At 48.6% G+C, this 12,163-nt stretch overlaps 1 protein-coding gene across 4 annotated transcripts in view; it reads left to right on the top strand.

The window, feature by feature from the left end:
- The window catches only part of LOC122367843 (sodium- and chloride-dependent neutral and basic amino acid transporter B(0+)-like), a 46,492-nt gene extending 36,108 nt beyond the window's left edge, over positions 1-10,384 (top strand). For all 4 annotated transcript variants that reach the window (XM_043341293.1, XM_043341290.1, XM_043341294.1 and 1 more), the window contains exons 2-13: positions 474-704; positions 4,389-4,566; positions 4,800-4,931; positions 5,421-5,555; positions 5,971-6,127; positions 6,486-6,627; positions 6,931-7,065; positions 7,361-7,702; positions 7,867-7,995; positions 8,380-8,577; positions 8,839-9,000; positions 9,245-10,384. In XM_043341293.1, the coding sequence (XP_043197228.1) occupies positions 531-704; positions 4,389-4,566; positions 4,800-4,931; positions 5,421-5,555; positions 5,971-6,127; positions 6,486-6,627; positions 6,931-7,065; positions 7,361-7,702; positions 7,867-7,995; positions 8,380-8,577; positions 8,839-9,000; positions 9,245-9,388 (2,028 nt within the window). In that variant the 5' untranslated portion in view covers positions 474-530 and the 3' untranslated portion in view covers positions 9,389-10,384. The remainder of the gene's footprint in view (positions 1-473; positions 705-4,388; positions 4,567-4,799; positions 4,932-5,420; positions 5,556-5,970; positions 6,128-6,485; positions 6,628-6,930; positions 7,066-7,360; positions 7,703-7,866; positions 7,996-8,379; positions 8,578-8,838; positions 9,001-9,244) is intronic.
- The last annotated feature ends 1,779 nt before the right edge of the window (positions 10,385-12,163 follow it).

Genomic DNA, 12,163 nt, shown 5'->3' with positions numbered 1-12,163 from the left:
AAACACATCAAACATTGTTTTTCCATTTAAAAATAATCTAGCGATGCTGTTCCGGCCGGACCCACATGAGGATAGTGCCCTGTGCTGCGACGGAGTCTCTGGTGTTAGCCTTATCTCCGCGATGCAGTCTCCAGCGCCTTGTTGACCAGCCGTCTACGCGGCCGCGGCGCCTACATTCTGTGCAAGCTCATGCCACATGTATGACCTGCGCAGGCGATGTGCGCTCACGAAAATGAAAACATGACCATTGTTCTCTTTGCAGTATTGTTCTTGCTAAGCTCAGTCACACGACGCTTCTGTTGCTGCGAGGAGATGTGTCCTCCTTTTCAGAGTATCGCTCTGAGAGGTTTTTATGTTTTTGGAGACCGTCTCGACTTTACCTCGATTAAATATTAATAACCTTGTTTTGAAGGAACTCGCTACTTAGCGGCTTATTCAAACGTCGTATTCATTGCTACTTCCTTTCTTTTCAGGATCCAAGCCAGTTCGTGAGCTACCGTAAGCCAAACGAGCCTCCCCGCATTGGGGAGATGCCCAGAATTGGCGGCGAAATGACGGAAAAGAAGGCGCAAAACGGAGCGAGCGAGCAGAATGGGCAGACGAGTCAAAACGGCCAGGGGGTCCAGAACGGAGCCAAAGCTCCTGGCTCCAACTGGAGGAGCAACTACGTGCCGGCCATCCTGGAGAGCGACAAGGGGGCAAAGGTGAGTCCAAAACGGCGGGATGTGTTTTGGAATACACCAAAATCTTGTTTACATATATGGCCAATCACGTCTTATGCAGTGAAGGATACGCTGCATAATATGTGAATACGACAAACTCAGAGCATAACAAATAGTGCAATCAGGCATCAGCTTCTCTCTCCGTCTCAGCTATCCCATTTCGGTTGCTTCCTTTGTGTCGGAATTGTTATCCCTTGCTGCTTCAAAATGGATTAAGTTTCAGTAGCCTGCGCCACTCTGTGGTCACTTAAAATCCAGCCATTGCATTGTGACGACATAGTGAATCGCTGCATACGCTCAGGTGCTGATGAGCGTACATATTGCAGTTCTGCTAATATGCACACAGCTTGCAACGATTGCTTGTGCCATGCCTCCACGAATTATCACAACAATAACTCCAAACGAAGGGCTCAGCTGCACTCGGGGGCTCCAGCTTGGCCAGCAGGTGAAAGGGTTGTTTATGGTAGTCTCATTAGCGATCATTATGGTAATCGCATTGGTCCTCACTAGGACTGAGGGAGAGTTTCGTAACTAGTGCTGCCTAGTAACTATAAGTGTGGTGCTAACTGCTAGTCCACGCAGTATATTGTTACAGCATGGTGAATAGAAGAGATCTCCATCCGCACTTTTTCTTTCGAAGAAAATCCCTTTCGAGCGTTTGGTCATAAGCTCTACCCCATCATTGTTGTTAGCCATCGTTGCGAAATCGCAAATAAAAGCTCCCGGCCCGATTCTTCATGTCAGGATTATGTTCATCCAGTGAAACATCCTGATACGCGAGCGAAAGTGAAACCTTATCAGTGTTTAGGTGCTGCTCTTGAATGTGTGTACATTGAACGTAATAAGCATAACGGCATGCTTAAACTTATCATAAGACAGCAACGTCAAGCGTAAACGTTTTAAATATCTTTCAAAATATCCCTGGTATATATGTCGCTAGGATAACCCATGCAATCATTGATAATTTCTTAAAGTTGTGGCAGTGCTCCATGGTGCATTTGGTGGTCACCCACTATCGCCACTAGAAGAAAAAGTAAACTTTCCAGCGGTGACCCTGGCGGCTCTGCGTGCTCGTGCCGAGTCGGTGACCGGAATTCGGGGTATCGCAGCCGTGCGGCGTCAGCTGATTACTGCCCTCGGGCGGGCACGTGACCACACGCTCCGCGGCCGAGCTCTGCATTCTGTCATGTCACCGGGAGAAAACTCGAAGGGTTTTGATGTAGTGTGTTAGTGGGAATCTCAGACCGTATATTGTCGATTGGGGCAGCAATTGGCTCCACGCCAGAACCAGTCAGTAAGGACAGTCTCGTATTCAATTGCATGATGGAATAGGAAGCTATGCCCTTACTCTAACGTCCGAAGTGTAGGAACCAATGTTTCTCAGTATTCTACACATTGAATGGCCTTTAGAGCAGCCCTTTGCAGCAGCACAGGACGGTGCAGCGTCACGAGTGGGGGGCTGACAGGTGAAGGATCTCCTTTGTATGTCAAGGACGAGCCTAAAAGTCGCCAGCGAGGCTACGAGTCGCCTAAAAATCGTCACCGTTGGACCTCTGAACCAAGGAACACGGTCATTTGCATGTTTAAACAGCAGGAGTATGGATTTGACTGGGAGCGATCGAGCTAAATAGGGAATCAAAGGTCATTCTCTACATGTGGGAGGTCGTTTCACGGATCGGTACTTAGAAGCCATCCCTCATTCAACAGCTGCAGCGTTCAGTTTGAGTCAGCCCAGGTGCGACGGTTCTGCAGTGGACAGTCACCGAAACCTCGCACATTTGTCCCTCGAAGTCAGCTGCTGCGACAATGACCTCATGCATTAGACATGTGCACGGCGGCGTCTGTGCGATCTCTCCGGGCCCTGCCGGCTGGGATACATACGTAATGACTCGCGCTGCCTGGCACCGCGGCAGAGCCGCCGGCGACGGCCGGGCAGGGACGCTCACAGGGCGGCCTGGCATCCGGCCAACACCGGCCCGGCGCCGGCCGCGGGGCCGCTGCCTTTGGAGCCGGGGCCGCTCAGAACATGGCGCATATGTGTAGTTCGAGCAGAAGGGTCGGGAATATGGGTGGGGTGGGGGTTGGGGAGGGTAGAACTGCGTAGTGCGTATGCTGATGAGAAAGAGAAGTCAGCATGGAACTTTCCAGTAAGAATACTGAAATTTTTAACGGTAAATTTGCGAAATAGGTGTGTTGAAATGTTAATGAAGGGCATGCATCTCCTTTCACACCTTTTCTAGAGTTGTCGACTTATTATCGAGTTTTATCAATACGAATGCTTTGCTGGTCATAATTTTATATTCCATATGGAGACAATAACGATGTAGGGTGTTGCTGACGTCAGAGGTTACAGCGCTAGTAAACTCCACAAATAATCATGAAACTCGCGCTGTGCGTGACTCCTCCGCGTTTAACCCGCGCCCCACTGGGGGGGGGGGCTATTTATAGCCCCCCCTCCCGTTTTTCTGGAAAAACTTCCAAACCGCTTGACGTATCGACGCCAAACTTTCAGTACCTTCGGCTGCATCAATTTGACACCTTGTGTCAAAATTTGAACTTCGTAGCTACCATAGGTCGGCCGGAAATGACGTCAGAGTGACGTCATGTTCGGCCGATTTCGACGCAAAACATCGAACCACGGCAATCGCTCCCAAGGGCTCAGTTTTTAAGCTAGATCCAATTTCTTTGCATGAGAGGACTCAGAATTGACTGCGCTATCAAACTGCTATCTCGGATTTTCGAAATTTTGAAAATTTCGAAAAAATTTTATGTAATAAAATTCAAAATTTACATTTTTACATTTTTTCCAAAAAGTTTTTGACTTTTCGAAAAAACCGGAATATATGTGATAGAACGCGTTATTATGACTAACTCTAGCAAGTTTCAGCTAAATATCTTCAAAAATGGCCAAGTTATACGCATTATTGCAAAAAAATTCACAATTATTAATTTTTCAAATCAATTTTTCACCACGTATTTGACATCGTACGCCAATATAAATAGCACCATCGTGTTCCTGAGCTCAAACTGCATCCAATAGACACCTTTTCTGTTGAAAAATTATAACTTCAAAATTTGACCTTTTTTGACCTGAAAGTGACCTGACCTAAGCTAAATTTGACTCAAAATGACCTCGAATGACACAGACGACATCAAATTCAAAATCTTTGGCCTAAATGGACCATAAAACATGTGTCTTGTGACCGACGCATGATATAATATTTTCGTGACCTGTGATGACCTGACCTTGACCTGAAAATCAAAGTACAAGTTTGGTACCCTCAGGGTATCTAGAGCATCTGTTCACGAGTGTGTGAACCAAAAATGAGCCTGATCTGACTTGTAGGACGGCGGCCAGAGCCCAAAACGTGAACAAACCAAAATGCTAATAATTTTTACTTTGACCTGACCTGTGACGTCATCGGTGACCTCGAGGTCAATGAAATTGGGTTTCGCTCGACAGTTTTTCCGGGGCTATCAGACGCCGTTTGAATTTTGACGATAGGCCCAGTAGTTTCGGAGTTAGGAGGGGGGCTATGAATAGCCCCCCCCCCCCCCCCCCCAGTAGGGCGTGTTATACGCAGACCCCAGTGGGGCGCGGGTTAACTAACCCATCCCTCCGACCACTGCTTACCACTCTAACAGCTCCCATTCTCCATCCCCCAGAGCCCCGCAGATACGGAGAAGGCGCCGGGCGGTCCCGAGGACCCTGTCTCTGAGGACGAGCACCCGGACCGCGGGCAGTGGGGCTCCAAATGGGAGTTCATCTTCTCCTGCGTGGGCCTCTCGGTGGGCATTGGAAACGTGTGGCGGTTCCCGGCTCTGGCCTACGAGAACGGTGGAGGTGAGAACTCGGAACTCTGGCCGCTCCATGAGAGGGAAGCGGGCAAAGCATAACATGTTGCAGGTCCAACACTGTCACCTGTGTCAACCTCAAAGTTCAGAACAAGTCGAACTGTGTATGCCTTGTGCGTAAAATAATGTAATTTGTTCTTGATTCATATCACCACAGTAAAATTATTGCTGAAAATGTCGACCATTTGCCACCACTAACCGCCCGTGTGTTGTCGCTTCCAGGTGCCTTCCTGATTCCGTACATAATCATCCTGGTTCTGGTGGGGAAGCCGATGTACCTGATGGAAACTGCGCTGGGACAGTACAGCCAGCTCGGACCAATGTCCGTCTGGAGCATGGCGCCCATCATGAAAGGTAGGCGTCCATCACATGTGCAGCATGAGCCATGCAGACTTTTAATATGCTATACATCATGATTGTCTAGTAATTGATGCGAGGTGAAAGATCTTATGAACGAGCGGTTCGATGATTGACCATTTGCATCCAAACGACTAAAATTAGCCATGTGTATTTATTTCCTGCGTTTAGACGTTCAGAACGGAGGTCATGACTTCGTCAATCAATGGGCCATCTCGTCGGCGATTCTGTGAAATAAATAAATAGATAAAATTGTAAGCCGACCTGAACCGTATTCTTTTCTCCGTATTTACTCAGGCATCTTGCGGTCTACTTATTGTATAAAAGTGTTATTCACAACGAACATCAAATGCCACTCGTTTCATAGACTTGAACGTTGCCTCCCTCACAGTAAGAAGTTGTCCTCAAGGCACGCTCAGCTTCATTCCATTTCCAGCAGTCAGAGCCGGGCCGGACTCTGCCTAACTCGTCATATCCCTTTCGCAGGTGTTGGAGCGGCCATGGTGATCATCTCCCTCATCGTCTCCATCTACTACAACGTCATCATGTGCTACACGCTCTTCTTCACGTTCGCCTCCTTCCAGAGCGGCAGCATCGCGCCGTGGTCGTGGTGTAACACCGGTGAGTAGCGACGCCTCTGCTGAGTGGTGTCCCTTCTCCTGGCCTCGATATTTGTAGCACTAAAATTGTAGCGCTGAATGAATCTGTTACCACCAGTGAAACTATTCTCTAGTGGGATAACTTCCAACTTCTGCCATAAGGAGTGAATGAATCACAGAGACGGACTGCGAAAACCCAGAGGATCTGTCATGTCCGCATATGACATAACCGACAGAAGCAGAGACACGGACGAAGCTGTTCTATTATAGGCCCTACTCTGATACACAAACTTCCTAACTTGTGCCGTAGCGAAAAAGGAGGGATGTTGAGGAAAGAGGGGCTTGTCAGAGGATACAACAAGACGTAGCTGCGACTCTGGCTGCGACAAGGCTTAAAGGGACTGTCTTCTTCAATGAAAAAATGCGCTCCTTTCCAGAGTTGTTTGCCACGGATAATTGTTACGTCCGGAACGCCTCGTTCCCGACCTGCAAGGCCCTGCAGAAGCTGGTGGAGACCAACAAGACGGACATGCTGCCGGAGATGGGCGTCAACTGCCACAACCGCTCCGAGCTGGCGGCGCAACAGTACTTCGAGTGAGCTCAGGCGATAAACGACATTATTTCCTGTAATAGCAGCGCGAAAGTTCTACAGCTCTGTAAATAACGATTGTATAGTTAGCCCAATTAACTTCCCAACTCTCAAGGTTTAAACATACGGGCTTAAACATAAACATGAAACATCGTAGGTTGACCCGTTTAAAATTTGACATTTGTTGGTTTTACAAATGAGAGGAACTGTCTGTTTTTTGTTAGTTTGCCTTTCAGGCATGATATATATCGTCCCAAAGCGCAAACTCTTCACAAATCAGTTACGGCTGGGCCCATGTGTTGCCTACAACACAAGCCCAAATGTTCCACCATATTACATCGCTGAGTGTTTTTCCGTCGGCAGGAGGTACGTGCTGAAGCTGGGTCCGATGTTGGACGAGCCCGGAGACATTGGCAGTATGAACTGGCAGCTCACCCTCTGTCTGCTCTTCTCTTGGATCATCGTCTTCTTCTGTCTGATGAAGGGCGTTAAAAGCTCCGGCAAGGTAAGAACAAGCTTCGAATGGTCCGTTCGCTGAGAAAATGCCGAAAGATAAGCGTGCTTTGATTGGCTTACCATGTAATTGCATAGAACACAAATCACAATCTAACTAACTTCTGTTCCTCTAAAAAGAGAAAATGGGAATAAGTGACAAACACCTTATGTTTCGTGGGTACCAGTGTAAATCCTGAAAATGAAGGACTACGAGCTTGCTCATTGAAATTCCCTTAGTGTCTGGCTGGAGGTATTGCGACCCGTGAAATACGTTGCGACGATCGTGACAACATTCTCGTCTATTTGTTTGCAGGTTGTGTACGTGACTGCCACCGTTCCGTATATGTTCCTAATTGCCATTCTGGCGTACGGATGCACCCTGGATGGCGCCATCGACGGCATCAAGTTCTTCTTCATTCCCAAGTGGGAGCGTCTCGCCGATGTCACTGTAAGTGAAAAATTATACTTTTACTACCAAATGCATGCAAAAATCACTTCACTCCCCATTGACCTCACATCGAATAAAATCGTTTTTAGAAATAGTCCTAGTTCTTGTCTACCGTTCGAAAATCGCTGTATTTGTGACTGACAACTTTTTGCATACACACAACAGCCTTGCATACTTTTTGGTTCTAGACAATGATTTAACTCTTCAACCAGTCATGAGTCAGGGATCGTTTCCACTTATGCATTATTCATCTTGTCGCTTGCGGCACCTGACTGACAACCGGATCTCCCTGCAGGTTTGGCAGAAGGCCGCCGAGCAGATGTTCTTCTCTCTCAGCGTCTCCTGGGGCGGCCTCATCATGTTCGGCTCCTACAACAAGTTCAACCACAAGGTCCACATCGACGCCATGGTCATCTCCTCCCTGGACTTCTTGACTTCCATCATTGCCTCTGTAGCTGTGTTCAGCATCCTCGGCTCGATGGCGAGATCGGGTGGAGTTGAAGTCGGTGATGTGGTGAAGTCGGGACAGAATCTGGCCTTCATCGCCTTCCCAGAAGCGATTGGAAACGTGCCCGGCTGGCAGCTCTGGTCGGTGCTGTTCTTCTTGATGCTCTACACACTCGGACTGGACTCGGAGGTGAGCTAGACGCATGGAGAAGGATATCTCTTGAGAGACAGTTTGTCGAAAAGAGCTAGTGAGATTAATAAGTTGTACGTGCCACCAATATCAACAGCTCCGATACGTAATTTGTTATCGATTTATTCTGCATCACTGACATACTGTCACCCTTTGTCCCACAGTTTGCGCTGCTGGAGACCTTCACGACAGCCATCTACGATACAATCCCGTCCAGCAGAAACTACAAGGTTCTGATCACATTCGCGGCCTCCAGCAGTTGCTTCCTGCTCGGACTGCCCTGCGTTTCACAGGTAAGGTCATGACGAGGTGCGTTCCTTTCAGAATGTTTTTTTTTTTAGTGTGGTGATGTGCTAGACTTCTTAGACCGAAACTAGCCGATGTCACGTATGTGGTATAAAAGGATTGTTTAGAGCTTTGAAGTCACTCAACAGATTATATGACTCATATAACCTTACAATTAGGAGACGTCGCTTAAAGTAGTCATCACTTCAAAATTCAAACCAGTGCTTGATCGCAGCTGAACGCTAAACCTGTTTGACTTCAGACGACAGGTGCCAGACCGGTCCATGCGTGCTGAAGCTGACCCTGACTGACCTCAGCTGACCCCTGCTGACCCTGGCTGACCTCAGCTGACCCCTACTGACCTCTGACTGACCTTTGACCCCTGTCCACAGGCCGGTCCGTACGTCCTGAAGCTGATGGACACATTCGGAGGACTGGGCGTCATGCTGATAGCCGTGTTCGAGCTAGTCGGTATCATGTGGGTGTACGGAGTGAACCGCTTCTGTGACAACATCCAGTTCATGAACGACTTCAAGCCGAGCATCGTCTTCAAAGTGTGCTGGGTGCTCATCGCGCCATTCATGCTCGGGGTATGTGCTCCGGAGGAAAACGTAACGATGCTTCATACGTTAGGAAGTCTCTCGGGCGTACTGCGCAAGTATCACCATACTAATTGGTATAGTTTGGTATGGAGCCGATGGTCAACACCAGTTGTGGCTCTGTCTTGCCTAACCACCAGGCACCAACCGTGGTTCAGTTTTACAGAACCACTTCCTCGTTCCTGATAGTTCTGCTGTGTTTCGAACTGACCGCTAAACCGCCATTCTCACCGCTCCACTACCTCTCCACAGATTATCTTCGTGTACTCGACGTACCAGTTTGAGCCGCCCACCTACGGTGACGAAGAGTACCCCACGTGGGCTGTCGGGGTTGGCTGGGCTTTGGCCGGAGTCTCCGTCCTACAGATTCCCATCTGGGGATTGTGCGTGCTGGTTTACTACACCTTTAAGGGGGTAAGTCACAGATCTCAGGAGTTCTAGACTCTATATTGGACGTCGGAAATAGTAAGTTTGTTGTTAACTTGATACACGTCATGCCTGTTTTCGAGATACGTGGTTGTAAACCACCACCACCACCAACAACAGAATAATGCCAGAGTCAGATCATGCGAATCACCATAGAGCCATACGTTGAAGGTTGAAGGAATGCTGAAAGAAATGAATGCTTTGCGGTAACGCTGGCACTGTGTGTTTGCAGAATTTCCTCCAGTCGTTCCGTCCCCTGCCCAGCTGGGGTCCCGGCGACAAGGAGGCCAGAAAACGTCTGCTCTCGGTGCGCGGTCAGCTGATGCGCCGCGATGAGCTGCATGGCGCCGACAATGCCGCGCTGGAGGTAGAATAGTGTTCAACCACCGATGGTGAGACAGTATCACGGAGAAGTGTTGGCTGTCAGCGCCTATGAACGGTTACCCTGCCCGAGGTCAAGGAATGTTCCGTCCACCTTTTAAACAAACATTCCAACGAGTGATTTAACTTTTCATGGATGTTTTATCCGTGCGGTTGTCATTTTGAGCCGTAGAAACATTCCGTCCTCCAGGAAAGACGTTACAGTCCGTCCCATACAAGTGTGGTGCTGTACAATCGGTGCGCGGAAACTGCACGGAAACTGTGCGTGATTTCCAGCATTTTTGAAATAGCCACACCAGCGTATGCTGTAGAAATGTGCGATGGTTTTACAGCTTCAACCCATACAAACTAGACAAGCATTATAAAATTGATCCTTCCAAATATAACCACGTTTTCTCGACTTTTCGTCCTGTTGCTTGTGCTCAAACTCTTCAGAACATTTGGTACTGGTTTCGGACGATGAATAGCGCGCAGCATGATGTATTTTGTTCGATCAGCATCGGATGAGGCTACGTGCGCTGTCTGTTTTAACTGTATTACAGTGGTGACAAGAGTGTCCTCGAGGTGCTGTTTTTATGTAGCATGGGGGGGGGGGGTAAAACATGTCATACTTTTACGGAACCTGCGTCAGTAACTATTTGAATGTAATGTCTAAACATCTGTAACATTATCAGTGTATCTTATGTTAACTCTTTTGGAAGCCAGTATGCCCGTTACCTTTGCTCTGATGTAGATTGTGAAGTTTTCTTTGACGATCATGCCTCACTTTTACCACCTGAGTGAGAGATCAGAGCAATACGATGTCATGTAATTGAGCGAGCTGTGTGATGTGCAACAATGAAATGTATAAAACTGTGGACAGAATGTCGCCATGGTGTTGTTTATTTAGTGAGCGTACCTTGTAAGGAGAGCTTTGTGACCAACGGTGTTTGTGCTTCCAACGAGGAATATGAGTGTCCGGGTATTTGATAAATATATGATTACCGGAAAACACAGTCTATCCAGTCGGGAAATATTTAGACCGTTTTCTGTTTATATGTATCTGTTTACAATTTCCATTTTGCAAATATTGTGTCAGTGAACGCCGATCAATCTTATGCTCTAGCATGAGTCTATAGTTACGAGCGAGCGAGCGCAGCGAGCGAAGTGAGTCTTTTCAATACCAGTATAGCGCCTTTTGGGGCGACTAACGGAGCGAGCGAGAGGGTGAGCCTTGCACGTGCGAAATTTCGAGGGGGTACCTCCAACTGACTTGTGCACGGCACCCTACTAACCGGTCTCTAGCGATGTGCCAAATTTGAGCACAATCGGCCCAGCCGTTCTCGAGATCTGGAAGCGGCACCCTGCACGTGCGCACGTGCAAAATGGGTCCCAACTGACTTGTGCACGGCACCCTACTAACTGGTCCCTAGCCATGTACCAAATTTGAGCGCTTTCGGTCCAGCCGTTCTCGAGATCTGGAAACGACCCCTGCACGTGCGCACGTGCAGCAACACCCCAACTCTGGCACATGGATATGCAGTGCCTAGTGGGTGCCTACCTACATGCCAACTTTCAGCGCAATCGGCCAAGTAGTTACCGAGATATTGCAACAATGACAAAAGTGACACCTCTTCATTTTGCGCGTGGCACGTGCATAAGGGGTCACCCACATGCATCGGGAATAGTCCAATACTTGGTAGAAGGAATGAAGCTACCCTACAAAAATTACCCCGTGTAAATCGGTCAAGTGGTTGCTGAGATATAAGCCTCGCAAAAGCGTCCGCACGGCCGGCCGGCCGGCCGGCCGGCCGGCCGCTCATACTCAGAAATTTCCGTTAATCTAAGGAAAGACTACGCTCGCTTCGCTCGCTCCGTAATAACGGAAAAATCTCAGTATGAGCGGCCCGGCCCGGCCCGGCCCGGCCCGGCCTGTAACGCTTTTGAGAGGCTTATATCTCAGCAACCGCTGGACCGATTGGCCTGCGGTCTTTTTTGTTGGGTAGCCCCATCCCTTCTACCCCGTAATTGACTACTTTTGATACATCTCAGTGACCGTCGTGGCACGTGCCACGTGAATAGTCAAGGGTGTTCAAGCTGTTTTGCAAAAGTAGTGATTTTGAGAGGCTCATATCTCAGCAGCCGCTTGGGCGATTGACTTGCGGTAATTTTTGTAGGGTAGCAGCATCCCTTCTACCCAATATAGGATACTCTCGATGTATGTGGGTCACCCCCAGTGCACGTGCAAAACACAACAATAAGAGGTGCCAAATTTGTTCCCATTTCAGTAACTCGGTAATTACTGGGGCGATTTCGCTGAAACTTGGCATACAGGTAGGCACCCACCAGGCAATGCATTCCCATGTGTTGCGGTTAGGGTGCTACTGCACGTGCGCACGTGCAGGGGGCGTTTCCAGATCTCGAGAACGGCTGGGCCGATTGCGCTCAAATTTGGTACATGGTTGGAGACCAGTTAGTAGGGTGCCGTGCAAAAGTCATTTTGGACCCCGTTTGCACGTGCGCACGTGCAGAATGCCGCTTCCAGATCTCAGGAACGGTTGGGCCGATTGCGTTCAAATTTGGCACACCGCTAGCGACCGGTTAGAAGGGTGCTTTGCACAAGCCGGTTGGAAGTACCATCTCGCCCTTCCGCACGTGCAGGGCTCACTATCTCGCTCGCTCGTTCTTCGCCCAAAAGGCGTTTTACTGGTTATACATTTACGTCTTTTTTCGTCACTACAACTACAAAGGTGGACATAAATGTTCTGATTTCCTGATGTCATGAGACGAT

Source organism: Amphibalanus amphitrite, unplaced genomic scaffold (assembly GCF_019059575.1).
Source record: "Amphibalanus amphitrite isolate SeventyFive unplaced genomic scaffold, NRLGWU_Aamphi_draft 000900F_arrow, whole genome shotgun sequence".
NCBI classification, from domain to species: domain Eukaryota; kingdom Metazoa; phylum Arthropoda; class Thecostraca; order Balanomorpha; family Balanidae; genus Amphibalanus; species Amphibalanus amphitrite.
The sequence above is the reverse complement of the archived record's forward strand: the minus strand, read 5'-3'. Positions and strand labels throughout refer to the sequence as shown.